The sequence below is a fragment of the Clupea harengus genome, chromosome 3 (genome assembly GCF_900700415.2).
Source record: "Clupea harengus chromosome 3, Ch_v2.0.2, whole genome shotgun sequence".
Lineage (NCBI taxonomy): Eukaryota > Metazoa > Chordata > Actinopteri > Clupeiformes > Clupeidae > Clupea > Clupea harengus.
The window spans coordinates 28,356,800-28,384,299 of NC_045154.1; the positions used below are offsets into that span (position 1 = coordinate 28,356,800).

Sequence of the window (27,500 nt, forward strand, 5' to 3'; positions counted from 1 at the left end):
CCATAACAATGCCATAACAAACCAATCCGTGTGCCAGGAGACAGCTGCCACTCATTAAGGGATTTACCAGATTAACAGAAAAGTCCGTTTATGTGATGCTTGGCAGTAACGAATGCTTTTGGTGGACTCCTGACAAAACTCAAAAGCTGCAGTCTAGTATGACTCGTGTTTTCTTATCGTTACCACCTTGCTAATAGATAGATTTAGATAAACATATCACACTTGCAGTTGTGTTGTTATACTGAATATCAGTATAGTAGTGATAGTCTTTGGCTTTCAGCCTGCACCCTTGTGTCAGTGACCAAATCACAGCCATTCTGATATCAGATGAAACAAACCTTTGCATGTGACGTTGCTTGAATAAGATTATTTGTTCAACACATTAATGATCAGTTACACATAAATTACAGCATGTATACAATACCTTTTTGTTCCAATATTCGCGAGGTAGTTAAAGAATTCAGCACATTGATGGGTGTTCAATGGAGGCAATAAACGTCAGCCTCTGATCGACTATCACTGGTCTCCATAAAATGAAAGTTGGCACATTCCAAACTTTTCAGTGAGCAGTGTCCAAAGAGGACTCTCACAGACAATGCTTCAACCAGATATTTTGATGAAGGCACAATGTGAAGATGGTTTTGTTGAATATATCTTGCTGAAATAAATTAGTTGCATTGTTATTCATGACAACCTGTGGTGAAATCTCCTAATGGCTTCCACTACACTTTTAACATGACATGCTTTTTTTTCATAAATCGTTTGAATTCATGAAGCTACGCTAGCCCATTGACAGGTAATAATACCTGCGAAAGAGCGAAATGTCAACTGAAATCATTCTCTTTACTCTTAGATTGAGAGACATAAAGTTTGAAATACAGCAAAGAAAGTTCAAAATGAAAGTTCAAAGGTTGCCCATTTGGGTGGCAAACTCCTTCATACACATGCAAGCGACCACAAAGCCCTTACAACAAGGTTTTACCACTACAATCGGCCATGAAAACAAGTCTTTCTCTCTATCTGCCTCTCAGACTCTCTGGAGAGGCTAAATCTAATTAAGTACTTGGCTATTCACTCTACACTGCTTCTCTAAGGTCGTTTTACAAAGTTCCATGTCAAGCTAAAAATACACGGGGAGCACTAAGATCGGTCTCTAAGGTCCTCTGAAGTGTATCGGCGCATCCCTTTGATTTTCTCACGAGCGAACGGAAGAAGGCACGCACAGCAGGCGGGCTCCTTCAGGTAAAGAGCCCGCCGCCGCTGCCGCCGCTCCAGTCAATGCAGATGCTGTCTCTCCGAGTCCACGAGAAAAATGGCATCCCTCTGTGGCCCTAGTCGAGGCGCTAATCGTAACGTGCCCCCTTCAACTACCCAAGAACCTCCGCACAACATTTTCCCTGTTTTTGCTCCCAGATCTTTCCTGTTGACACAGCTGTGGAAATGGAACACAGCGCTGCACTCACGGAGCCAGACATGCATGTTTTCTCTCTCTCTCTCTCTTTCTCTCTCTCGCTCTCCTTCTTCTTCTTCTTCTTCTTCTTCTTCTTCTTCTTCTTCTTCTTCTCCCTCTTTGCACAGAATATACTACAGTCTGTTAACGACTGAAGGAAAAGAGGGACAGAAGTGGGACAGATGGAGGAGGAGATGGATGGGAGTCGCAGTCGTGGAAAAAATATGTGCATGTTTCTGAAAAGGGCTGCATCACTTGATTGATGCACAGTTATTGTCATGTCATCATGACATCTGTTAATAATTCCCTGTGTTTTGCACATGGCTATCTATACTGAATGTTTCTTGTCAGCTGTAGTTAATCATTCCCTGTGTTTTGCACATGCCAATCTATACTGAATGTTTGATGTCAGCTACTGCAGTGCAATACAAAACATATCCTGCCATCTCCTGGACACTTGTATTCGGCTATTTAGATCAAGAACACATGGAAACAGTGAACACACAGCGGCATCACTGGCACAGCTAGGTGTAATGGCTCATAACGTCTCAGAATGAATGCTTTTTTGCTTTTCCCACAAATGGGATGGTATTTGCAAGTTGTCTCTATAATCAATATCAGCACCTGATATTAAGTGTGAGTTCAACTCACTATTCAATAGATTCTAGCTGTAATTTGGAAATATGTGAATTGAGTTTCATTGATATAAAACTTCACTGAGATGACATAGGGAGTTAATTCTTGTAAATTCTACATCATGTGAATCTATTAAGAGAACCAAAGAAAGCAGTGAGCCTTTCGTCTGGGACGGGCGGTACCGCAAATCTGATGATTGATTTGGACAGCTTCTATAGAGACACTGAGGACCTTTCCTGAGGCCTTACTTTTGGAATGCTGAGCTTCTCGTTCTTCTCGGGGCCCTCCTCGGAGTCCGAGCAGGCGTAGGCGTCGGCGGGAGCCAGAGCGGACAGCTGGCTGAGGCGCGGCCGGTGCAGCGGCTGGAAGGTGAGCTGCGTGCTGAGCAGGTTGCTGACGGCCCGCAGGGAGCTGCAGGTGTTGGCCGGCAGCGACGGGTCGGCCAGCAGGTCGGTGATCATGCCGTGGGCCTCGCCCATCACCGCGATGTCCACCGTCACACTGGTGCCAGAGGACTACAGGGGGAAGAACAAAGACACAGAGAGAAGGAGGGGAAACTTTGAATCACCTTTGACCTTTGACGGAAGAGATAATAGGAAGCGCATGTTTATGCGCGTGTGTTTGTCCCTGTGTGTGCGTGTGAGTATGTAACTGTGTGTGAGTGTGCGTGTGAGTGTGCGTGTGCATGTGTGTGTGAGTGTGCATGTGAGTTGTGCGTGTGTGTGTGAGTGTTCGTGTCTGTGTCTGTGTCTGTGTGTGTGTGTGTGTGTGTGTGTGTGTGTGTGTGTGTGTGTGTGTGTGTGTGTGTGTGTGCGTGTGTGTGCACGTGTACGTGTACGTGTGCATGTGCATGAGTGAGTGTGCACCAGCTCCGGGGGCTGAGGGAACATCAGGCTGACATGCAGCAGCTGCAGGGGAGCGCTGGGCTGCTCCTGCTGTGCTCACTCGAGCATTAGATCTGCTTCCAGAGGCATGCACCACCTACACGCCAAACTGCTGCAAACACAAGTCTCTCGGAGGAGGTGTGCGTCCGTGTGTGTGTGTGTGTGTGTGTGTGTGTGTGTGTGTGTGCAAGCAACCTTTCCTATCCTGCCGACAACACTGAACAACATCAGAGGCACAAGAGAGGGAGTGCCATGTCTAAAATAGCATCTTCCACACACCTAAGGTTTTCCCTTGAGGTTAAACTGCAAAAACGTCCCTTATATTGCGGCAAAATACCTGGAATGCGAGCTTCTCAAGGGGTCCATAGCCGAGGGGCAAACATATCATTCCCAGCTGATCAGGAAGAGTAAGCAGTTCGTGAGCACGTTTCAGCTAATAGCTGAGAGCTGAGAGGTAAATCTCAGAAAGTTCCAGAACAGGCAACTCTTTTTTTCCTCTCCAGGCCTCAGTCTGAACCCCTAGCTTCCATCTTAGAGTATAATGCAATGTTGCATAAGGCTGATAATCTCAGCATGTTTGTTCAGTTTGTACTGTCTCATGAATTTGCCTTTTCCAGATAAGCATGCCCCTGTTTTGTGTGTGTATGTTGAGAGTGTGTCTGTTGAGTGTTGGTGTGTTGAGTGTGTGTCTGTTGAGTGTGTGTCTGTTGAGTGTGTGTCTGTTGAGTGTTGGTGTGTTGAGTGTGTGTCTGTTGAGTGTGTGTCTGTTGAGTGTGAGTATGTTGAGTGTGTGTATGTTTAGTGTGTGTATGTTTGTGTGCACATGTCCGTGTCTACGCAGTGCAAGCGCTAGTGGGTCAAAAGACAGAACATGTCCTCTTCTGACAGCAGTATATTATGTCGGACAGAGTTGACAATAGCAGTTTTGTGGAAGGTATAATTTAACATTTTTCTCATTTATGGAGGTATAATATGCCAAAATAGAGGACATATTTTATGTGTTGACATAAATTACATATTTTCATGCAAACATGTCTTTTACTTTTATCTTTTTGATGGACAAAGCTAGTGCCAAACACTGGCACTAAACGTAGTTGAAAGATTAATTATGAGCCAAAAATAATCACTCAACCCTGGACTACATCTTCAATTTCAACTGAATATGTACAGGGAAGGCATTTTACTGTTGACACGTGAATTATGAAACAACTTGTAAAAGTTTGATTTAAATGTATGGACACCACAGTTTTAATGAGCATAATTATATGAAATGCCACAGGAGCAATTCAAAAGCTTTAAATAACATTCCTCTTTGCGTGATTTGACATTATATATATTTTCACATAATTCCTCTATGTAGTAATTATACCAAAAGTGCACTGTGAAAAAGTCTTTTTATCATGTGTCTATCGGTCTCTTTATCTGTCTGGTAGAACCAAACATGTACAGTCACCACCCAACCCCCCAACCCAACCAACGCACGCACGAACGCACGCACGCATGCACACACGCAGGCACGCACGCACACACGCACACACACTTCTCTTCTCCTACAGGAGCTCTGTTTTCGTTTAGAGCGCAGAGCAGTGCCGCTCCTCAGATCGGCCCTCAGCCCCTCCATCGGCTGCTCTCTCTGGGTCACGTTGTGTTTATGCTCGCCAAGCGTCTGAACTCTCTCTGTCTCCTGCACAGGCTCCATTAGGTGCGGTGTGTTTACTCAGAGCTCTACCTGCGCCAGAGACAGCCTGGCTCATCACACACACACACACACACACACACACACACACACACACACACACACACACACACACACACACACACACCTTATACAACACACTCCTTGTGACAGACACGCGCACTGTCCCACTTGAGCAGAGTACATAAAAACAAGGAGCCCCACAAAAAACAGACACAGAATGTGTGGTAGTCTTGGGGGGGCCTATGCTGGGAACAGGCCCTCCGTCGACTCAGAATGGATATACTATTATTATGTACAACTCATTACTAGTCAGCTGAAGTCTGAGTCACTGTTAGATTCTGAGGCTTTTTATTTGAGCACTGCACAGCGAGAAGCAGCACGGTCTTGCAAGGAGCTGGGTCTCATTTGAATTGTATCTGCTTTGAATTGCTGAGCGCAGTGAAAAAGCGCAGCGAATGCAGTCTTTGTTCTGCGGGGAGAAGAGGGGTAGTGGTGGGGGGGTCGGGAAGGGAAGGGAGGGGGGGGGGGGGTAGCTCGGCGGGGTGAAGTGAAAAGTTCACAGCGCTCCCTGAAATCACTCTGCCCTCAGCAACAGGCACCACATCTAAACACAAGTCGGCCGGTGCTGCCAAGACATTCATCCAATAAACATGTGAAATGACCTTCCCGACTTTTTTTTAAACTCCTGACGTTGAGCAAAAAAAAAGAAGAATGTTATCTGATTGCTTACCTCAAACTCTGAGCATGAGCTGCCAGTGCTCCAGAATGATTCTATTTACGTTGGCAGCCTGGAAGAGGCTGTGACCTTTGAGGCCTTTGCGATGCGCACGCGTGTGTGTGTGTGTGTGTGTGTGTGTGTGTGTGTGTGTGTGTGTATTTGAGGGGGTTTTAATTCAGCCGGGTTCCAGACCGAGCAGCTGGCTTTGCCCTGCGCCTCAGAGACTGACAGGCTTTCTGAATCACGACACATGGTGGTCCGAGTTTGCCCTCGACTGTTACGGCTTCTGCAGGTACCACAGTGGGAGCCCCCACAGACCAGAGCAAGGGGTCTGTTTAAGACCACAATTACAAATGGATTTGACACATGTGGGTCTTGACCTTCCCATAGCTCATGACCCATAAAACCATGATGTGTGACGGCTGGCAGAGAAGGTCTTGTGTGCATGTGTGTCTGTCTATTTGAGTGTATGTGCGTGCATGTCTATTTGAGTGTGTGCATGTGTCTGTCTATTTGAGTGTGTGTGTGTGTGTGTGTGTGTGTGTGTGTGTGTGTGTGTGTGTGTGTGTGTGTGTGTGTGTATGTCTGACATTAAAGTAAGACATAAGGGTCCTCTAGATCTTGAATGTTCTGAACATAAACAACAGGTGGTTTAGACTTTCAACAGCTGAACTCAGTCCTCTAAACTGTGAGACTATGGACGTAAAGAAATATACACATGGGAGAAACACACTCCTTGTGTCCTTACACAGACCGGCCGAAAATCATGCCCTCAAATTACTGTTCATCAGACTTCAGTACAGCCTTCTCAGGGTACGAGAGCACATCTGACTTCAGTACAGCCTTCTCAGGGTACGAGAACACATCTGAAGATAATCGACTGTACTGCCTGTTATTCCCTCTAAACTAGATATGAAGCCTATTTACAACATTAATAATAAAACAATACAAGATTTATACTTCACCTTCACTTGTAATATGATGTAATTCAACCCTCTGCTTAATATTGTGACATCAGATTTTCCCCCAAAACCAGGCAAACAGAACATGACATAGCTACAGGAATATTGGACTGTCCGACAACAAAAGCAGCGGTGGATGTTAAGCGCTGAAGCTGAGATGTGCTGCTGTTGATTCTGGCCACCACACTGCTTCAGCCTGCTTTAAGTGTGCAGCTTCTCCCTGAGTGGAGATAGCCATGAAGTCTCATCAAGCTCTGCTGCCGCTGGACGCACTCCGCACTGACAGGCTGGATGGACACATGCCCTACGTGTTAGACGCAGATCCAGCATCGTAGAGCCACGGGATCCAGACATCTGCTAGAGTGCTACTCCATGCGCTTTACTGTAAGCCACCGGCCATAAAATGTGTTTGTGGCAACATAAGTCATGACTGTGACAAACTGAGGTTCTTGCACAGTTCAGGGAAAGACCCTGGCAAGGCTGCAGCACTACACTACCGAACTGCACAAAGCCTTCCCTACCAAGCCTTCACTTCACAGCACAAGTAGCATTTCTCTGGGTTTTAGTCATGTTCCAGTGTATTATGGACCACCAATGTTTATGTTTTCTGTCTCTTTCTTGGCACAGATAACATTTATTATGTACTATGAGCTTGAATTTAGTTATTGAGAATATTTTATGAGAATGTCTTACATTCAACACGTAATCCATATTTGTTTATATTTTTTATAATTTTTTGACCATGTTGGTCTCTCTGCCTGCTGCATGTCAGTTCAATCTAGTGTACGTCTTTAGCCTTGGTAGCAGATGGGGTCAACTCAGCTCACTGTGTTTGCAATAGAACAAGACCTACAGCAGCTATTCCCAGTCTACTACTGACTGGACCAAACGGCCTCCAGGGCCTTATTTATGGAGGATATTTGATTCTCTAAGTAAACAAGGCACAGTAGTGGGCAATAAAGGCACGTTTGAGAACGCCTACCTCTTAACTGCAGACACAAATGAACACATTCATGAGTACTGACAGGCACACACAGACAAACACACACACACACACACACACACACACACACACATCGATGCACAATCTAGCAATCAACAGACACACAGGCATGCTTTGGTAGCACATACACACCCAAACACACATAAAAATCATCATTATTCTTATCCACTATAAAGGACTGTGTGTCCTTTGCTAGAGCTCTACACCATGTTATTGCCCCTAAGGTCCACACTTGACTCCACAAATATCTATCTCATTAGAGCTGTTTTTTGTGCATCCACCAACATCTCTCTCTCTCTCTCTCTCTCTCTCTCTCTCTCTCTCTCTCTCTCTCACACACACACATACATACACAGGGTATTTTGTGATTTTGTATGTGGCCAGGTAATTCCTTAAGAAAATGCATTTTCAGTATGTATGTGGGGTCAAAAAATCAGGCCCAATATGCATGAAACAATGCCCTTCTGACAGGACTAAATGGGGACCACAGCAAGGCCTTCTTCGGGATGAAATGAGTAGAGTTGAGCAGCAGAGGCACAGATCACAGCGGGACTTTTCTGAAATCCGGCTCTCTTGTTGCCTCACTTGCAGTAACCTAAACTAACCCCTGTTTTCAAAGCCTCTCCGTCGACCTGGAACACTCGGGTCCAGCATCTCCAGCAGGATACAATTACACGCTTTTCTACTTTTTATTAAAAAAGGGGGGAATAAATCAAAACAAATCTGGAGGAGTAAAAGGCTCATTAAGCACACGGAGAGGGGTCAAGGCAATTGACCAGTGCGCACCCAATCATAATGTCCTCAGGGACGACCGTTTGCTGTCTTTTACTTCTGTAACAGGCCCTCATATTTCAGAAACAGACAAGGAGACAGAAGGATGAGGAGGAGAGGAATACAAACACAATACATATTAGTCATTTTTAACATTATGACTACATGAAAAGTTTTTAGTTTGAACCATGATAATAAACTAAAGGAATGGAAGGCTGGGGCGATGGAAAACTGCACTGAGAACTGGAGATGCGTTTCCGCAAGAAAATGCGAATGTGATTGCGCCGCCGCAGCAGCAGTTGGCTGTTGTTTACCGTAACTTATGCAATTGAATGGATGGCCCTGCGCCCCTGACCACACCATACACGGGCTAAGTGGATAATGGAGTACGGTGAAGGCAGTGAGGATTTGAGATGAGATGAGAGAGGTCTGCAGGACGCATCAATTGATTGGATAGTTCTGTCACAAATGATAATTATCGTGATCAGATTGTGGCAGTAGAGCCCAGAGTTAGGTTTAGTGTCTTATGGACTAGGAGCAGGGCTGCAGGGTATGGCAAATCCTCCTCTGTACTAAGGAAGAGAAGGCTGATCATTCCTTGTGGTCACTGACAATCTGCTGGATAACTAACTTGATGCTGCTGTGTCCACTGTAAGTGGATATTTTCTTTTCTTTTTCTTTTTGGGTCAGCTACTTTAATCAGGCTGGTCTAAATGGAACAACTAATCTAGATGGAAAATGACTAATCCCCCGCTTATTTCTGTGCTAATGTGGATATGACAATAAGAGGCCAGACAAACACGTAACAGGTAATCTTAAAATGTTTCGAAACTGATACATTGACCTAATCCCTTGATGGAAATTGATATTGCCATTAATTTATAGACTTACATTGCATTGCAAGCATGTTCTGTGTGTGTGTGTGTGTGTGTGTGTGTGTGTGTGTGTGTGTGTGTGTGTGTGTGTGTGTGTGTGCCATGTGCATTGATAATCTTGGTACACCTTTGTTTAAAGCCCCTAGCAGACATCCCCCCCCCTGCCCCAGGTGGAGGAATACACATCAATTGTCCACCATTTTGGCTTTGTGTGCGTGTTCCGGAACCTTCCGTAAGAAGGTCACCTCCCCTTCCCAACCTTGACCTGTAAAAAACATCCCCAATGTTGACCCTTGACCCCACTGTAACCTCCCATGATTGACTTGTATATATACTGTAACACAGGCTCTTTAGTCTTTGCCTGCCTCTACTTGATGTTGGAATTGACTCCCTGCAGGAGCACCTTGAAATACACCTCCAGAAACCTTTGATTCGCCTCGTGGTCTTTTGTCTAATAGAATGTTGGCCTGAGATTCTCCATCACCCTGAATGTTTTTAAATCTCAGATACACACATTGTATGCACTACCACCATCCAAGGACCCTTAGAATGAACTTTATGTTATGTAAATGGAGGCTAATACTGGAAATTGTGTGAAACCTTCTGTAGAGTGGCATCAATTAATAGTACAAATATGGAGTTCTAGTCTAGTCTCCAATGACCAGCTTCCAGAGGTAATCTAGAACAACCGTGCCACACTCACATAGGCATATATGAGTGTGCTGAGGAGAGGCTAGCACCAAGCCAGACAGCAGACAGTCTGTCAGAGTTGCTGAACCCTGCATTCCTCTTAAAATGATCCCTTATTCCACGGCACTTTTCTCCAGTAGGAAAGACAAAATCTCTCTTGAGGAGACAGTGGGTAGAACTGCCCAGTCCATCACCATAACACAAAAGCTGCGAGGCCCACACAACCTGTAGTGGTGGTGACAGGACAGTGTGCTGCTGGAGCCGCCACTGGATGAAAAATCCAGCAGGATCAAGTCTACAGACAGCCCATTCGGCGAAACACACAGATCCCACAGAGACAGCTGGCACTTTCATTCTATGTGCTGTAGGCGGCTGTCCCCTCCCTTCCCACACTGCCCACCCCTCACACTGGCCTCCACAGAGACCGGTCACAGACCTGGCCACACCTCAGACTGGCCTCCACAGAGACCGGTCACAGACCTGGCCACACCTCAGACTGGCCTCCACAGAGACCGGTCACAGACCTGGCCACACCTCAGACTGGCCTCCACAGAGACCGGTCACAGACCTGGCCACACCTCAGACTGGCCTCCACAGAGACCGGTCACAGACCTGGCCACACCTCAGACCAAACAGCTTCCCTGGTTCATTATGAGCTCATTAAGCCTAGTGCTGCCAAACGTACTCTTCACCTTTTGGTCAGTTGACTGATGTATAGACTATTAAGTATTAAGTAGGAAGTATTGGTACAAGCTGACGCACTGTACATGTTACTGGTAGGGTTTGCTGTACAAATACCTATCCTTCTTTTCCCGCAACTCTTTGAACTATTCAATCTGCAATCATTTTCTTCATTAAGAGCCAAACATTTCACATTCTCAAGGCAGACAGAATATGATGATGCCTGGTGCTTGGAATTAGACTATGTTATTAATAGCAGCAACATTATAAATATATTTATTGTGCTACTTTCCATTGTCTCTCGGCTCCCTGTGTTGTTGTCAGGCTCTTTCGGCGGTGATAATGGTTTACAGCCCCTTCATTTCTGTGTTTTGAAAGCCTTCCTGGCACGCTGACCGCACAGGCAGCCAATCGGCCGGCTACTCCCTGGAATTCGACGAATTTGATGAATTCAACGAATTTGGTGGATCCCAGCCTTCCCATCATGAATCAGCATGGGGCTGCGAAATCTGGAGCGACACGTGTTTCTTCCCCACCGGACGGTCTCCGCAGGTAACATTCCAGAAACCTCAATGTATTCAGTGCCTTCTATAAATATTCTCTGCAATAGAACTTTCCTTAGATTTGTAACTTAAAACATCCACCACAATCTTCGTAATAAAACTGCGGTTGGGGAAAATGACCCTGCTAATGTGTGCTTGTTGGCATGCCTGGCCCCGGCAGAAATCAATAAATCGTTTTGGTCAATGGTTCTGGAAAAGACGACATGATTTACAGGTCCGACAGGCTGCTGGTATTCTCTGAGGCAGGGCCGTTTCAGAGAGAGGAGCTGAAGGAAAAACATCCAGGAGATGCGACAGAGTGCCAAGATGCGACATTAGCGCCAAGACAAGCCTCCACTTCTTAAACATGTTGTCAGTCAGAGCTTTTACAAGATTCCTCCGACGAATCCCAGATACCTAACAAATAACTTCAAGTGAGCTCGACAGTCAAAACGTCAGCCATCGGTCAATGCGAATGTGCTCTCCTCGAGACCTTGAACAAAAACAGCCACCACTGTAAGTGGGCCACTAATGACATCCCAAAACTCCTCTTTCACCATTACCTTCACAGCCATGTTAATAAGAATGGTGTATTAATAGACCTCATATGCATGAGTGCTGGCTAGATTAAGATGAAAGATACTGGAAACTGCTATGATACTGAAATCACACTGAGGATGACTTTTAATTTAAAAATCTATTGTCCCGAAGAGTCCATTTGTGGAGTCTGGGGTCTTCTGACTGTCTGCTTGTAGTGTGTCAAATGTGGATTGCGCAGGCATCAGATCTACAGGCAGAGCCACTGTGAGGGCTCTGTGAGACCCCCACCCCCTCCCCCCACTCCAAGTCATGTCCCCAACGGGAGGATATCCTCCTGATTACAGGGGTACACCAAGACACAGGCCATGCCAGCACCGGAGCCTTTGTTTCATTGTCTGACTGGTGAAGCTTGGCTCCGGGGATTGTGTGACACCTCAGTACATCACCTCTAGAGGAAACAGGTCAATCGCAGGCATGAAGAGGACTGATGTTCTGATGACTGATGTTACCTCTGTACACTGCGTTCAAACCCCTTTTCGACCCACAACACACAACCCACCACCCCCCTTTTCATCATGAGAAACCAGGCTGCCTCTCATATTAGGAGCCTGAGCTCCGCACGTTCATGTCTGCTTTGCTACTTCAGAAAGCAGAGGAATCAGGAAAAGGGTCATGCATGTTTTATAATCACAGGTTTCCTGCTCGGAGACTGTGAAAAATGCCTCCATGACAGGGTGTAGAGAGGACAGTAGACATGCACTGGATCACACGCACACACACACACAGAAAAGGGCCAGTAGATTAGACAGTCTCTTAGAAGACTGAAGAAAATAGGGCGCACGAACTGTGACAGAACCTCTCCAGAACATGGCTCAAATGGCATGTTCATAAGAGCTGTGTTGAAGTGCAGAGAGACGGCGATTACCTGTGATCCTCTGGAGCCTCGCTTGTGGTCCCATTCTGGGTGGGAGAGTATCTAGAACAGAGAGAAACAGAGAAACAACGAGGTCAGAGTTCAGTGTGAAAGATGAATTATTAAAGGTACAATTGGCTGCCTTTAAAAAAAAAAGGAGTTTCAAACCTAGGGATGGGATGAGAGATAATAAATAATAAATATAAATATAAAAAACATAAAAACATCTATCCCCAGAACCATAACAAACTAAAAAAAAAACAGCCTCTGGCATTCGGATACAGCATAACATGTTGCGAATCAATCCAAAGGAGTGATGTGGACATCTCTTGTTTAAAAATGTCACTGTGGCAGCTAAAATGCCAGGCAGACACTGAGGAACATCCCTGGGGGGTTGGGATACAGGGGTGAGTGGGACAGCCATGGGCAGCATCACAGTATCTCACAGGACCAACGTCATTCCCTTTCCAAGTCTAGCTCAGGCAGACAGGATCAGAGGCAGAGCTCCAGGCAGAGTGATGGACAGGCTGGGGGGGGGGATCTCCCCCTCTAAGCACCTAGATCTGATGCCCACGTCACTCGCCTCTGCCAGTGAAGGAGTGTGAGCGCCACTGAGGCCTGGCATCAAAGAGGTGGAGACCAAGGCTGAACTTGGATCAGTTTCCCTGAAATTGATTTTTTTTTTTTTTGACGGGAGCACTGAAGGTCGATCTGTTAATTGAGACTTAGCTTTGAAAGTAATCATCAGTGATGTCAATGGTGCTGTTTAAAGAGCCCTTGAACTCAACCTGCGGAGGTGCCAGTGAGCATAGTCCAGGAGACAGCGACACTCAGTGACCTCGAAGGGCTGCACAACAACCTGCATCACCTGGCCCTTGCTACGTCCTGTAGCTTTGATATACCGACCCATATATGCTACAAATAAACACCTTTCCTCTAACATATGAAAACATGGAGGAAAAAAAGCACTTGAAAAGACATAATGACATATGAACATATGTAGGCTATTAAGATAAGTGTGAATGCAGAACACATAAAGAACACTAAAACAAGCTAATCTAGGACATGTAGATTATGCTGTCAGCACTCAATATCAAAACACTGTGACATGATTCATTTGACACCACATTTGCTCTTTGCCTGGGTGTATTATCTGACACCGCAACATTTAGACACTGAAGCACAGTTAGCATGAGAACCATCACAGCGGCCCCTCAGCAGAAGGCAGGGCTGACACACCTTTAAGGGCCACTGCCTTCAGCGTCCCAGTGGAGGAACTCTGAGGAGGAACTGTCTTTAAAACTATTTAAAATGGCCGCACAGTACCGGAAACATCTCCAGGGCAAAGAAGTGTCTTGAGCCGTGTGTGTGTGTGTGTGTGTGTGTGTGTGTGTGTGTGTGTGTGTGTGTGTGTGTGTGTGTGTCTGTGACCGTGAGTCTAGAGAGGTGCTCATCAGAGGTCTGAGCTCTTTGATGAATAATGAGCAGAGCCGACAGGCCCCTTGATTCATCCCCCTCCGCCACACGTTCGGGGCCTTCGGAGTCTGTGTGCAATCAAGGGGCATCTGCACCAGGCTCCAAACAAGGACTGAGCCCAGGCTGCCTGGGCCGCTGCAGCTCAGCACAGCTGATCTGTGGGAGGCTGGCACCACAGCCCCCCTGCAGCAGGGCTCAGTCCTCCGCTAGCTAGCCAGCATAAACATCTGAACAAAGGGTCTGAGTTATAGATGTGCTTTTCCCCCTTTTATGTGTGTGTTAATGAGGCCATTTCGAAGAGGTGATGTTAATGGCCCTAGCTGATTCAGGCAACATTAGTACACACACACACACACACACACACACACACACACATACACATAAACACACACACACACACACACACACACACACACGGAGAGACAGAGACTCCTACTGCGGACCCAGATGCATCCATCACAGGCCCTCCGTTCTTACATAACACAACTCTTTCATCAGGCCTTCTAAACAGACGCTTGCAACATCATTGCTATTTCCACACAGTCTTTGATCTGACCAGAAAATAAATAAATAAATAAATGAATAAAAAAGGCAGATAATTATTCTCCCTACTGTGCACCAGCAGAGACATCCGAGTGCTTCAACAAAGTGACCTATCAGAAGATCGAGTTTTGAACCAGAGCTCCAAACTTTTATAATGAATTGTGTGTCTGGGTATTGCTCTCCCTTGTGAAAGAAGAAGCACTGTTAAGCTCACTATTAGCACAGCCTATACTGCATTTTTCAAAAACTGTATCGAAAAATCATTTGAGCTTTAGTTTACATTAAAAGAGCAAATATCAATTACTGTTGATTAATGCCTTAAAATGTAGAGGCATGCCAACATAAAAGTATACGTGTTTGTAACATCAGCCTAAGAGTTACATTTTAAAGGTTTTAACGCAGCTGCCTGGGTTTTGTTATTATTTCTGTTAGTGCATATGTAATGGTTAAAATATCTGAGGGCATCCAACGTATATCTGACACAGAGCTTAGCTAAATGCACAAGCTTGCAAGTTTATTGAGCACCTCAAGTTGCACCTAACCCAACAGGCACACACAAATACACAAATAACAAATATTCCTTTCAAGCTGAGAGTCAATTTTAATGGTGTTGATGGTTTTATTGGAAATCTGTAGTTCACAGGAGAGAATCTATGTTCAGTTAAAAAGGTGCTATTAAACAGCTTCCTTTGTGTTGATTCTATATTGATTCTGTGATTTTACATTTAAATACACATTAGTGCAACCTTGGGTGAGTTCCTTGAGCAATACTTTGGACAAGGAAACTTAAGAGGCTCATCTTCCTGTGACAAGTGTTTAAGTGTAAGTGTTCTGCCTTGTGCATTAAAGCATCTTAGCAGTGCTGAGGAGTTGTTACATTCGATCACAGCCCGAAACCCACGTTAGTTGCGACGTTAGTTGTGACAGAGTCCATGTCCTTCTTGTGGGTCGCTACAGAGAGACATGTCCTACAAATGAAGCAGACAGAATATCTTCTAGCCCCCCAGGAACAACATGACATTTTTAAAGGGACTTAAACAGCTGATTGGTAAGGAAGGCCTTCTGCCCATATCTGTCTTTAGGGAGCCTATGGAACCTTTCAATGATCCAGGCTTCCTCGAGACCCATTTTAGGAGGCATCTAGGGACACGAACCCTTGAGGCTGCCCATGACCATCTATCCTTAAGTGATGGTTCCAGAACTGAGACCATGTGTTCTCTTGGCTGTGAGACCCGAAAATGAAATTTGTTTACCTAAATCTTTTTCATGTTGGGAATCTGAGGAAGGCTTTGGTTGTTAAAGTATTCACTTAGTAATATACTCATTACTATGTTTTGCCAAACTGATTTAGAAAAACACTTTGCTCTCACAGCTTGATATCAAAAGAAATGTGTGTGAATACACATTTACATCTAAAGCAAACCACCGTAAAGCTGAATAATCCTGAGTCAGATATAGCAATGCAACTTGTGTGTTCAAATCTGTGTATGTGTGTGTGTGTGTTTGAGCACATACTACTTAATCATAGCATTATGCTAAATGTGCTCTGTGGGAGTCAGTGTTAACACACACACACACACACACACACACACACACACACACAGAGAGAGAGACACACAAATCCTTGTGGCTGGGCTGTTCTCTGTTTGAGAATGGGTTGCGGTTTGTGCCGAGGTTCGATGGGAGGGATTTTCCTGTGGAGATACTGTGGCCTTGATGGATAGGCCGTATCGCATCGCACTCCCAGCCTTATTTGCCTGCCTCAGATAAATAATCCTTAGAGCCACAGAGCCCCTACAGCGCAGGCTCCGTGGAGCACTCTGACGCACTCCATTACGGCTCTAATGCACTTTTAAACATGTGTGACCAGGGGGAGGCAGGAAACTGCGCAGGCATAATGGAGTCCATAACTAGATTACCACCAACAGCTCCATAATCATTCATTCATGAGCAGTCTTCTGCCCCATAGTCTGCAAAACAATTTTGCCACTAATTACTGCCTTTAGATCAGTTTCCCTGATAGTAACTATCTTCGACCTAATGTGTCTGTGCGTTAAGGGAAGCAGCGCAGCGGCAGAACACATCACTCTGAAAGATCTGTCCAAAAATGCTGTTTAAACTGCACTTCAGCCCGAGTTGTTTCCCCCCCATCTCATCCTTTCTTATGTGGTTTGGGTCTATGCTTCTTGTGTCTGCGCGCATTTTTTTTTTTCAAGAAATGACCCCATTCAGTTACCCTCACGCTTCTATAAAACGTGGTCTTCTTCAATCAGCCATCCAGTGCAGTGCCACGCGAGGGGTAATCTCTGAGCAGAAAAATATCAATTCCACCCAGGGGTTTTCTGGCACTGAGTTTCCCCCATTTAATTCATCTGGGCGCGCACAATAATTAAGATGGTGTTGCACAGAGAGCTGATCACACACAGCGTGCAGCAGGATGCCAGTTTTCACAGGGATGCCAGGGTACCGCCAGTGAGCGTGCAGTGCAGCTCTTCACCTGTAGAGGGCAAAGTTCTGGACTGTCAACTGGAAAAAAGGAGTAGGGGGAGAGGCATTCCTTAGAGACTGAACAAAGAGTGCGAGGGCCAGCTGCTCTTGCACATTTTAAGGCTGATATAGAAAGCTAGCAGGGAGAAAAAAAAAAAGCAAGTTGCAGTAGTGAACATTTCTGTGAACAAAGTGGAGACATGCTGGTGTGGAAAAAAACTCACAGGCCAGCATACCTGAGGGGAAAAAAAAAAACGAATCGAGTATTTGGAAAGGGAAGCTGAAGTCATCTATATGCGTGAGAGACGTAGAGAGAGAGACGTGTGTGTGGAGGTGAGCGGTCACAATGAAACGCCTTGAAGGGCGAACAGAGGACACGGAGAGTGTAAAGTTCATTTCAGTTTCAGCATCAGTGATCTTATTTCCGGTGTACAGGAAACAGTTGGGTATGTGTTCATGTTATAGTTAATGTCCAGACAGAGGACAAAAAGGGTGGACCTCCACTCAGGTGGGTTTGTTTAGACGCAGAGAGGCTGTCAATGTGACCCACACATACAGTCTGATATCAAGCTACATAATCAATAAATAATCCTCAAGGATTACTAAACAGTGACGTAATGCACCCATGCTCCGCTGTAATCAAACACAACCCTCCTCGGCAAGGATGACACAGCACGCCATCTTCCGCTCCACACAAAAGTCTTTTGTCAGTAACTGTCGGCCGTTGGAGCAGGCGATGTAGGATTGGAGCAATCTGGAGGGGAGTTTCATAGGAGCTGATGACGTAAGCAGCAGCACCTCCTGACACTGGGGCTGGGTGGGGGGGGGGGGGGTGCAGAACCTCTACCCCACTGCAGCCCCCGGTGTTGGGTTTCTCTCTCCTCTTGGCCTCGTACCTCCTCATTCACAGGGGCCTGCTGCTGAGGCTGCGGCTGCTGCTGCTGCTGCTGAGGAAGTACCCAGCAGGGTGTCTGGACCCTCCCCCACCACTACTCTGACAACGCGGGTTGGCTGACCCCTCACTCCCCCCCCCCACCCCACCCCCACCCCATCCGACACCTCACTGTCTCCCCAGGGTCAGTGCCCTTCCCGCAAGGGTTACCAATCAGGCTGTGTGACATAACTCAACACCACGGAAAGGCCGCAGCAGCAGGAGGAATGTTCATTTTTTCTGACATTTCCTCCCCCCCCCCCCCCAAGAGAGGTCATCAATTACATGGTCTGAGCACCAAGCATAAGTCAAGCACCAACATTCCCTCCACACTTGAGACACAAGAGACAGCAAGCTAAATGCGGGAGGCAGAGGATGAGCACTACATGACAGCACAAGCACTACACACTGAGGGAGGGCAGAGTTCCTGTTCCTGTTCCTGAACGGGGGGGGGGGGGGGGGGGGGGGGGGGTCTGTGACGGTGCAGAAGGCATCTGCAGAGTGCGTGAGGACTAGGCAGGACAGATGGCAGAACTGCTTGCTGACCCAGAAACCCTCTGCGTTGCTTGGGTCCAGGTGTGGAGGGAGAGAGTCCTGACCCTGAGGGGCCTTCACCTCCTCCTCCTCCTTCTCTAGAAGACCCAGGCAGAGAGGCGTGTGTGTGTGTGTTTCTCTGTGTGTGTATACATGTGTATGTGTGTGTTTGTGTGTGTATGTATGTATGTATGTATGTATGTATGTATGTATGTATGTATGTATGTATGTATGTATGTATGTATGTGTGTGTGTGATTCTGTGTGTGTGTATACATGTGTATGTGTGTGTGTATATTTCTCTGTATGTGTTTGAATGTGAGTCTGTGTGCATACATATATATGTGTGTGTGTGTGTGTGTGTGTGTGTGTGTGTGTGGACCGCGTGTGGTGATCTCATTCATGATGTCTAATGTTTTACCGCTCTTGCCACGGGGGTCAGTCTCTCAGGGTCATGTGCGTCACTGCTGGAGAGGAGGGGCCTGGGCTAAACACCCAAGAACACAGGGAGCAGATGAAGGCATGAGAGGAGGGTGGTGTGTGAGTGTGTCTGTGTGAGAGTGTGTGTGTGTGTGTAGGCAGGGTTTATGGGCTGGTGTTACAGTGCATGTAACATGCACACATACTGTAAGTGGACACACACAAACCCACTCTCTCACACTTTTCACACATGCATTGCACATGAATGTACCATACACATATAGCAGACCAACATTCCAACACACCACACACACACACACACACACACACACACACACACACACACAGACATAGACACACACACACACAAACACACACACACACACACACACACACACACACATTCCATACTCCCAGGCCACAGGCCAGTACACACAAACACACACATAAAAACACACACACACACACACACACACATAAACACACACACATGCATGTTCACACATGTGAACACTCTGGTTTCGGGCCTCTCTTACAGCCTCCTCTTTTCACAGGCCCCACCCTGGGCCACTCAGACCGTGACCAGCAGGACCGGAGGGGTTTCCGTCTCCCCGGTGATCCCCTGCGCAGGCAGCGAGGCCCCGAGACAACACAGCCACTCTGTGTGGGATTCAGTGAGCTGCGAATTCACTCTGCCCTGAGTAATCATGTGTAACAAAACGGTACTGTATTATGGATGTGGAAAAGGGGCTGTAACTAATTAATAAAGTGCCCTGGAAGGGGGCTTGTTTGGGTGCCTGAGACTGCTGTTCATGTTAGGGATCCATTTTGACACCAGTCGGGGTAATTTAAATGGACAACATTTTATATTCCATGAAAAACAAGAAAAAGTACATAGTGAAAATATATACTGAAATTTGTATGTGTTTTATGTTAACTTATACTCACTAATACAAGTGAATGTTGATTCAGAAATATGTGAAATATGTTTTTGCTCAGCAAAAAAATGTATATACAGTAAATGTTCTAAAAAGTATTATTACAAGCATATTTATAGTATTTAAAGTAGCTATCATTTGAAATAGCTAGCATTAGTTAATACATGTAGAATAATGCCAATGCATTCGAATATTCGTTTAGAATATGCATTTCAGAGCAGGATTACTCCAATGCAAAATGTGCCTTGGAACATCACCTGGTCCCTTTGCACTTGCATAGATGCCACCCCAACAATGACTTGATGAAAACCTCTGGAAACCGATTCCCTTTTGCTGACATATATTTGCTGAACTATCACAAAAAGAACCATAGAAAAGACTAAGCATTCTCATAAAGATAAAAAGCATACAGCCCTAAAATCCCAACTAGCAAGCTTTTGATTTCACTCTCCCAATAACAAAATCACACTCCCAACATTACTAACCGCATGCACATGCCGAACTACAACAGAGACCAATATTCTTCCACTACAACTGTCAGCATGTTCTCTACACGCAGAAAAGAGCTGTGCTGCCCTAACTCAGTGCGCCTGGATTTTCCCCAGGATAAATACCGAAGGCTTGCCCCCCCTTCAGAGAGGCTAGTCCAGTTCTCCAGACCTATTAGGATATAATGGCACATTCATGGCAGCTAAGGCCCTGCTGAGGTCTTAAGAGCGGCGGGAACAGAGCTCTTACTTATTTGTTTGTTTTATGAGACCGGTCGGTTCGGAAGGTGCCAGAAGAACCTTTGTCTGGCTTCTTTTTTTTTTTCACTGGGTTGCAACACCATTTGCCGACACCTACAAAAGACCGTGGGAGAACAAAGTGCAGATTTTTCCACCCAAGAGGGCTTGTTTCTTTTTTTTTTTCTTGTTTTTGTCGTTTGAAGAGATGAGTTCTTGAAGGTGAACATGTGCCTTTAGAACAGCAGTGGGGAAACGTGGCCGGTGTGGAGCCTGGAACTATCTGTTCTTTGGGCACAGGGTGCAATCCTTTACACGGGGTTCCAGAATACTGTAAATATGACTCAGCATCACAGCCACCACCACACATTCATCCCCACAACTTCCTCTCAACAACCGTCACCACCAAATGAAGAATTTGTATTCCCATTGTCTTTGTCAAAGCAATTACGACTAAAACGCACACCTCCCCAAGTAAAGTATGGACTTTAAAATGTTTAATAATATTCTCTGTTTATTGTAAGACTTCATTAAAATTTGGGTCTGAAAATGGCAGAACGGCAAAAGTGAAGCGTATTATGGAGCTAAGTTCCCCATTTTCCACTAACAGCAATCATAAAAGTCATGAAAAATAAACACACTTCTCCTTGTTTACTGCTAACTGTCCGACTCAAACAAAAGCCCAGGGTGCTACACTTCCACTATAAAACTTTTATGAAGCCATAAGACTGACTTGAACAATATATCTTTTCCTGGGTGTCCAACTACGTCAAAGAGGCCTTTAAATCAAATTAACAATTCATTACAATTTGACTTGCGTGTGGAAAATAGCTAAATGGATCTAGCTTGCCGAGAACAACATGGAGCAACAAGACAATACACTTAAAAGGGGCTGGCCTCAAAATCGTGCAGATTACAAGAACTATTGGTTGCCTCCAATATTAAAGTCTTCAAGACCGGTTTACCATAAGATTTACCATATATCATTTACTTCTGGAAAGATCTCACTGAGCGTGTACTGTACTTTTCCCATGTAGGAAATAAAACTCAAAATGTATGGAGGGTTGTGGAGAGGAGTGTGGTATCCAACTTTATGTTATCATGAGAAAGGTGTCTCACATCTGAACATCATGTCGACAAACAAACCCCCTCCACCACCAAACACACACACGCACACACACACACACACACACACACACACACACACACACACACACACACACACACACACACACACACACACACACACACACACACACACACTTTTAACCTGCTTATAGTGTCAGATGAGCTCCACTTCAGGAAGGCACTAACATAGCCCATTTGATTTTATTAGTTGTTAGTGGAATTCTCCATCATGACATTTATGAAAGATATAGCAGTTTAACTTCCATATAGAGAGTTTGGGAGGTTGCTTCAGCAAGAATTGTTGTATGAGTGTGAGTGTGTGTGTGTGTGTGTGTGTGTGTGTGTGTGTGTGTGTGTGTGTGTGTGTGAGCGCACATGCGTGACTGCTTGCCCCTGTGTGTGTGTGTGTGTGTGTGTGTGTGTGTGTGTGTGTGTGTGTGAGCGCACATGCGTGACTGCTTGTCCCTGTGTGTGTGTGTGTGTGTGTGTGTGTGTGTGTGTGTGTGTGTGTGTGTGTGTGTGAGCGCACATGCGTGACTGCTTGCCCCTGTGTGTGTGTGTGTGTGTGTGTGTGTGTGTGTGTGTGTGTGAGCGCACATGCGTGACTGCTTGCCCCTGTGTGTGTGTGTGTGTGTGTGTGTGTGTGTGTGTGTGTGTGTGTGTGTGTGTGTGTGTGTGCGTGTGTGTGTTTGGTTGTGGAGGGGGCATGTATGGGTCGAAGATGAGACACATCCTTCATGGCAGATGATCAGATACTACACCTGGAGATGTGCTTAGGGATAGGGGGAAGTGGGTATCTTTGCTGGAAATGACGGTAGGCCTATGACCAGACATGCATTAGCGTGACATGCACACAGGAGCTTTCAGAGAACAGAGAAACATGACGATGCCTTTAAGGAAAGACACGAGACGTGCTGGCCATGCATCGGAAACAAACTGAGTTTTGGAGCTATTATAGTAACTAAGTCATTAGACTGATACTCATCAAGTTCCAACTTCTGCTATTCATCGCTGAAAACACTGATTCTAGTATTTGTGTCATAACTATGTTATTACCAGTAATAATATTGTACAGATCTACCGTGTTTAAAAGACAGCAGTTGTCAAATGTAGTTAAATATCTTTTCAAAAGTATACTCTAAAACTAACAATACAGAAGCACTATACTGTGCATAATGTAAGTGAAGCGTACTGTATATTACAGCTTAAAACCGTAGAGATATTCTGCAGACCTGTTTTATGCCTTGTTTATGTTTGTGCGAGTGTTAGCGCAGCTTGTATGATCTGGTGCACTTTCCAGCAGCAGCAGTAGCATGAGGTGGCATGACTGCAGAGCACCGTAAAGGCGGCTATTCAAACATGGAAGGAATCCTTGTCCAAATATATACAGGGTTTCTGTCCCTCAGTGTTCCATCTCACCAGACATCACAGTCCAAAAGTCTTTCCACAAGCGAGGCATCGGTGGAGTGTCAGGGAAGGGCTTAGAGGAATGTTAGGACCTCATACCACATCGACGGATCAGCTAAAACAACTCCTTGCAACAACGGTATTATCTCTGATCCTCCCATATCCTAATTAAAACACTAACACTATTACCAAACTGGTACGTTTTACTAAATGGGCACCAGGGTTACATAATACTAAACAGGTACATGTGAATGACTATAAGCAGTCTACAAGCAAACTATCATGTATCAAGCTGTTATCTGCAACTTTTTTAAAGTATGTTTGAAATGTTTTTCATCATGCGCACAGGTCTGACTTTCTCCCGTTCTTTGTAGTTGGTCGTTTATTGCGTGGAAAAACCACTGAAGGAAAACCTTAAAGGGAGGGAAGGGGGAGTTTCGCGTTACAAACGGCAGCTGCCTTGGTCGGGCCACGGTGAATCCAAAACAACTCCTGCCTGCGCTGCAGCTGAGGAAACAGTCATGACAACCTCTGACCCCCGCACTCTCACTCTACCCCCCCCCCCCCCACCCCCCCACCCTTCCACCCCCTCATCCCCCCTCACCCAAAGGCTCCAGGGAGTCTTTTTTGGAACAAAGCAGAGCTATCAAGAGACAAGGCAACGCTTGACACTCAATATAGCATCCCAGAGGACAGTAGAGGGAGATAGATGGGCCGAGAGAAAGAGAAGGAGAGACGGCGGGAAGAGAGAGTGAGTGAAGGAGACGTTTACTTTAACAGAACCACCATGTGGATCAAAGACACCTAAAAAGGCTACTATTTAGACATATACCAGCCATACCTACATTTCACTGAGAGCACTATCAGCATGAGAATCTGAGGGGGAGAGAGAAGACTGCTCCTCAGCACAGACTTGAGTGGAGCCAAGGACTAGTGCTGAGCTGCTGGAGACGGGCCTGTTTTTTTTTACCCCTACACACCCCGAAAAAAAAGCCCTTCTGATGCCCCGGAGGTGCAAACTACACTCATAAGCATTTTGAAGCTGTTTTGCAGCACCACTAATTTCAGTGTGGGTCTGTGGGCACTGGTTTGGAACCGTCGATGCTGGACTAGAACCCTGACTGTTCTACCCAAGGCGAAGCTTCACGGTCAGAGAAGTGCTGAAGCTTCACGAAACCGATAATGATCACCTCTCATGCTACTGAACTCATGCTTTCCCTTTTATTTTAAATCCCAACCGGAGCCTCTGCTCCCAGGTAGGGTGAACTTGGTTCAATTAATGAAGGGGTAGCGCATGGAGGGTCGGCCGTGTAAAAAGAGGCCATAAAACAGGACTACAAATGAACATGACCAGGTTTGGCCACCTCCCTCCAATCCACCCACAGGCCACCCCTGAGTTGAAACCCACTAAAATCTGGGCAAGTGGTCATTGCTTTTCCATCTGTGAGAAGTTTTATTACCCGACGCGCATTAATCTAATAGAAAGCAGACTCCCTGCGCAAAAGAGCAATTGTCGTCTAATCTCATTACTGTATAGCAGGAGTAATGGGCCTGTTTGATAGTATACGCTTTGATTGTGTGTGGTAGTCTTTCCCTGTGCAAACTGTTACAAATGGGAAAGGTCAAGCTCCTTAAAGCACAATAATTGTCTAAAATAATTGACCCAAAATATAATCTACGATGAAGAGGAGTACTTCTCTGAGACACGTATCACCATACAAGCATAATAGATTTTGAGTGGCCATTGCATGGTGGCAAGTGCTGTTCATAAAGATTTGCGGAGAGAGTGGAAACAAGGAAGGGAGGTGAGACCAGACCAGGTGAGACCAGGTGAGACCAGACCAGTTGCGATTTTGGTCAGGAGGGTTGTGTAACCTTGTGGGTGTAATGGGACATTTGGGGCACTCATCCACAGCAACTTGAAGTTTGTGGTGTGATAGTACTCCACCACTCCACCACTCTACCATCTCTCTACCCCTCATCCCCCCCCCTCAGTCTATCCTCAGATGTCTGGCTTGAGCTGTCGGTGCCGCGGGGCTGTGCGCTCACTGAGTGGCGGCCTGCTCTGGTCCTCAGTCCGCCGGCCCCCTGCTCTGCCTGCTCCCTGGCTCTGCCCTCATTGGGTTAGCCGCAGTGCATTAGCCCCCTGTGCTGTAATCAAAGCAGCGCCGCAGCCTGTGCTCTCGCGCCTAATGAGGGTGTCTCTGGCGATCGAAATCAACAGCCCAGGTTGTCCAGAGACCCATCCAGACAACGTGGAGTGGGGGAAAAAGAGAAGAAAAAAAAGAAATTTAGTGACGGTCATCTGACTCGTCCCCTGCTCATCCCTCGACAATCTCGTCAGCGGTTGAAAGTCACACCTCACACACTCACACACACGTCCTGCACATGCACCCACATTAATGCACACACACACACCCATCCCCAACAGGACCTAATTGGCCGCAAATGAAAATTGATGGGCGCCCTGGACTGGGGCTGCGTGAGAGTGGAGAGAGACAGACAGGAGCGCTGCTGCTGCTGGGTGCCGGGTGCTCTCTCACGTAACACAACATGAAGAGGTTATGACCAGTTCCCTTCCGTCCAAATGAGCACCAGGGACAGACGTCGGCATCGTTTAGTTTCTCACTGATACGGCCTCAGACTCGCTTCACTTCAGCATCCTCACCAGACAGTTGTTGTTTCTCCCAGTCCCACTCAATGAAAGCCTCCAAAACCCCTTTACTGTAAAAGGTGCACTACACAGGATGTATGGACCAAAGAAATGTATTATTTGGACCGATATGTGATCTTGTACCACTTGCACTGACAAGAAACTCATGCTGTCCATCAGTTATATCAAATAGAAGAAGAAGAAGAAGAAGAAGAAGAAGAAGAAGAACTATGTTTTTAAGCAAAGGTTTTTCTTGGAAGAGGACAAAAGAGGTCTCACTGGTCTTAGGTCTGACCTGAACAACCTAATTTATTAAGGGAAAGTGAAATAACTATATAAATGAATTTCTTTAATCAAGTCATGCAACCGTTTTGCAAGTAAGCCAAACATGTAATCGGCTGTCCTTCTCTGAGTCCAGTCCAAAGCAGTGGCATGACGGCTCAGTACTGATCTACTTTATATCCACATCACTGAGACAACATTGCTTTTATAAATGGTACATAAAGAAGTGGCCAGATCATATCAGCTTTTAAAGACTCATCCATATCTTTTCTGCAGAGGCTGCTCTGATGTATGGTGTATAATGATATACACTGCCTGAGGTATTATTTTCCTATTCTAAGGAGCCAGAGAGGGAAATGGATTAAGGAAAAGACTTCTGGCTGCAGACGACAGCTAACAACACACACCACCACCACCACAACCACCACCACCATCACCACTCCCTGCCCATTCGCACCCCACCCTCTTTGATTCTGAGGTAGGTCAGCGACTGAACATGCTGAGAAAAAGGTGTTTTCAGGTTCTCAGACGTTCTCAGACATTACAGAGTGGCGATGAGTGTTTCTGGAGAGACCAAAAGGTGGTGGACTGCAAGCCTGCAAGGAAGAGCACAGACAGGGACAGGAGAAGTGGAGCGATGGTGGTTGGTTGAGAGAGAGAGGAGGAGGAGGAGGAGGAGGAGGAGGGGGGGGGGTTGCCTGAGATGGGTGGAATACATTTTCTGCACGAGGCTGGGAAGCGAAGAGCTGCTGCAGGATGAATGTTTAAAAATTACCTCTTGGGGGCAGGGGCGCACTGAGTAACCATGGCGACCGGCGGACGGGCTGACGTCAAAGCAGGCATTATGTGATTACTCACCCAGGCTTGGGGAGAGGAGAGCGGGCCAGTAAAAAAAAGAAAAAAAGAAAACGGGACCATTCAAACAAAAGAGTTGTACAGGCTTTTTCTCACAGTGGGAAACTATAATGAACACTCTCAGATCTCTCAAAAAAAATGCAGCAATCAGAAACCAACCAAACTCCATCATATACATCATATGACGAGTGAAACAGATCAATGTGACGGTAACTCTAATATTTAGAGGTTAGAGGTATCAGTCTGCTTTCAGAGCTTTTTTTGTTTAATTTGTTGTTTTGAACGCATATGTGAATACATGCGACAGATGACAAGCCACCAGTAGTAGTTCGTCACTAACACCAGTGGAAAGCAGAGTACTTTCTATTTTGGGCACTTCCCACACTGCATAAGAATGCATCAATATAATCCCAGAGGAGAAGAGAGGAGAAGAAAGGATGAAGTAGGAACACGTGCCGCAGAGCCTCTCGTGACATCAGAGGAGCTCGTTTAACGAACGTCATAACAATGGCTCCCACATATGGCCACACCACCCTATCCTTTCGCCCACAACTCCACCACTAACGGCCTTCTTTGCATTCTTGAGGCGACTCCAGAAATGCTGCTCGGCAGATAAGAGCGTGGGCAGGCAGCGGAGGGTAAACAAAGTCGCCCCTGTAATTAAGTCCGACCTGACTCCGCTGAGCGAAGAAGAAGAAGAGGCTTTTAGCAAGCGTCAATCGTCCTGTTGCTCGGTCACATGTCCCCAGCCATTAATT

General features: G+C 46.0%; 1 protein-coding gene across 1 annotated transcript in view; it reads right to left on the reverse strand.

Moving 5' to 3' along the window:
- Positions 1 to 27,500, reverse strand: part of LOC116220048 (cGMP-inhibited 3',5'-cyclic phosphodiesterase A-like) — a 70,760-nt gene that overhangs the window by 24,045 nt on the left and 19,215 nt on the right. Inside the window, exons 2-3 of the mRNA XM_031565265.2 lie at positions 12,377 to 12,427; positions 2,335 to 2,601 (exon numbers count right to left, since the gene is read on the reverse strand). Of these exons, the coding sequence (XP_031421125.1) occupies positions 2,335 to 2,601; positions 12,377 to 12,427 (318 nt within the window). The remainder of the gene's footprint in view (positions 1 to 2,334; positions 2,602 to 12,376; positions 12,428 to 27,500) is intronic.